Here is a 1,300-nt window from a genome sequence, read left to right as displayed (position 1 = left end):
AGGAGTTGTCCACCACCGCGATTGCGGCCTTACCGTCATTGGGTGGTGGTTTTCCAGCAAACAACCCTTTTGGCGGCTTGGATTTTGGGCAGCTGGGGTTGGTCGCTTCGCGGGCTTTGGGCCGCAACAGCAATGGCAGTGGCACCAGCAACAGCAACAACAGTGATCCCGCGACTCGTTTCGATTGGGTCGGAGGACGCGGCTACGGCGTGGAAGAGCTCATAGAAGACGCCGGGGGCACACCGCCTCCGCAGGCATTAGGTGCCATGATGGGCATGTGGCCGGACGAAGACACCACCTCCGCCGCCTCTATCGCGACGGTTGGCTCAAATGTAGACTTCAGCTGGTTTGTCGGATGCGCTGACGCAAAACAACGGTGGCGGATGCGTGACTTGACACTGCGTGAGGAAGTGGATGACAATTGTCCACTTCTATGTGGGTTTGGGCCGGTAACGGACAGTAAGTCATACGAAGCGTTTCGAAAGGAGAGTCGCGCCTTTTGGCAGTTTCTCGCCCCGGTGCTGAAGGACCCCAGTGTATCCTACGGCCCGCAGGTTATTGTGGGGGCGCAAAGTGAGATTCTGTTTGTACTAAACCTCATGCTATCCACATTCTTCTTTGGGGACGTCTGGTGCAAGCTACGGGATTGTCACTGGATCAATGCCGCAAGCCGATTTTATGACTCTGCCTTTGATTCACGAGCACATCCTCACTCCTTTTTACCGTACATGGAGCAGTTACAGCGGTCGCTGGAGCTTCGCCAGCTCCCGCGCTTCTTGGAGCCAGCCGAGTCCAGTGGGGAGGGGGTGAGTGCGGAAAGAGGAGGACAAGAAAGGAGTGAGGAGGACGAGGAGGAGGGCGAGGTGAAAAGCGGTGAACCAGGTGAGGTGCAGCAGAAGAACACAAGCCGGAACAAAAAGAGCAATGGTAGCAATAAAAATCAGTGGGAGCGATTCCTTGTTGCGGCGCAGTTGGGTGAGGACACCGAGGCATTTATTCGCCACGCCGCTTACCATGGAGTATCCGACGATGACGATGGATTTGATGAAAAGAACCATCAGCACGACCCAAACACGATTCGAAAGTTAGAGCTGCTGCGCGGTGTGCAGGAGTTCTGGAACGCGCAGGACCGTCGCGAGTGTTCCATGCTCCACGAAGGTGAAACCGCCAAGGAGTCGGCACCACTTGCGCTCAAAATTGCTTTGACGTTGGCTCGGCAAAACGAGGACAGTTGTGTGGAGACGTCTGCCTGTCATGCTCTGGAGGGATACTTACGCTGTTTTTCCTTCCAGTGCGTCAA

The 1,300-nt window shown here is 55.7% G+C and overlaps 1 protein-coding gene across 1 annotated transcript, besides 2 other annotated features; it reads left to right on the top strand.

Annotated features, from left to right (window-relative positions):
* Tc00.1047053463673.9 (hypothetical protein, conserved) lies at positions 1–1,300 on the top strand (the record flags this gene model as incomplete). Its single annotated transcript, XM_797150.1, has 1 exon — positions 1–1,300. A coding segment is annotated over one exon (1,300 nt), but the record flags the coding sequence as incomplete, so codon positions are not given.
* Positions 1–1,300: a sequence feature (heterozygous, Esmeraldo-like haplotype).
* Positions 816–864: a sequence feature (CT-rich).

Source organism: Trypanosoma cruzi, genomic scaffold (assembly GCF_000209065.1).
Source record: "Trypanosoma cruzi strain CL Brener 1047053517169 genomic scaffold, whole genome shotgun sequence".
NCBI classification, from domain to species: domain Eukaryota; phylum Euglenozoa; class Kinetoplastea; order Trypanosomatida; family Trypanosomatidae; genus Trypanosoma; species Trypanosoma cruzi.
Note: the sequence above shows the minus strand (reverse complement) of the source record. Positions and strands in the feature narration are given on the sequence as shown.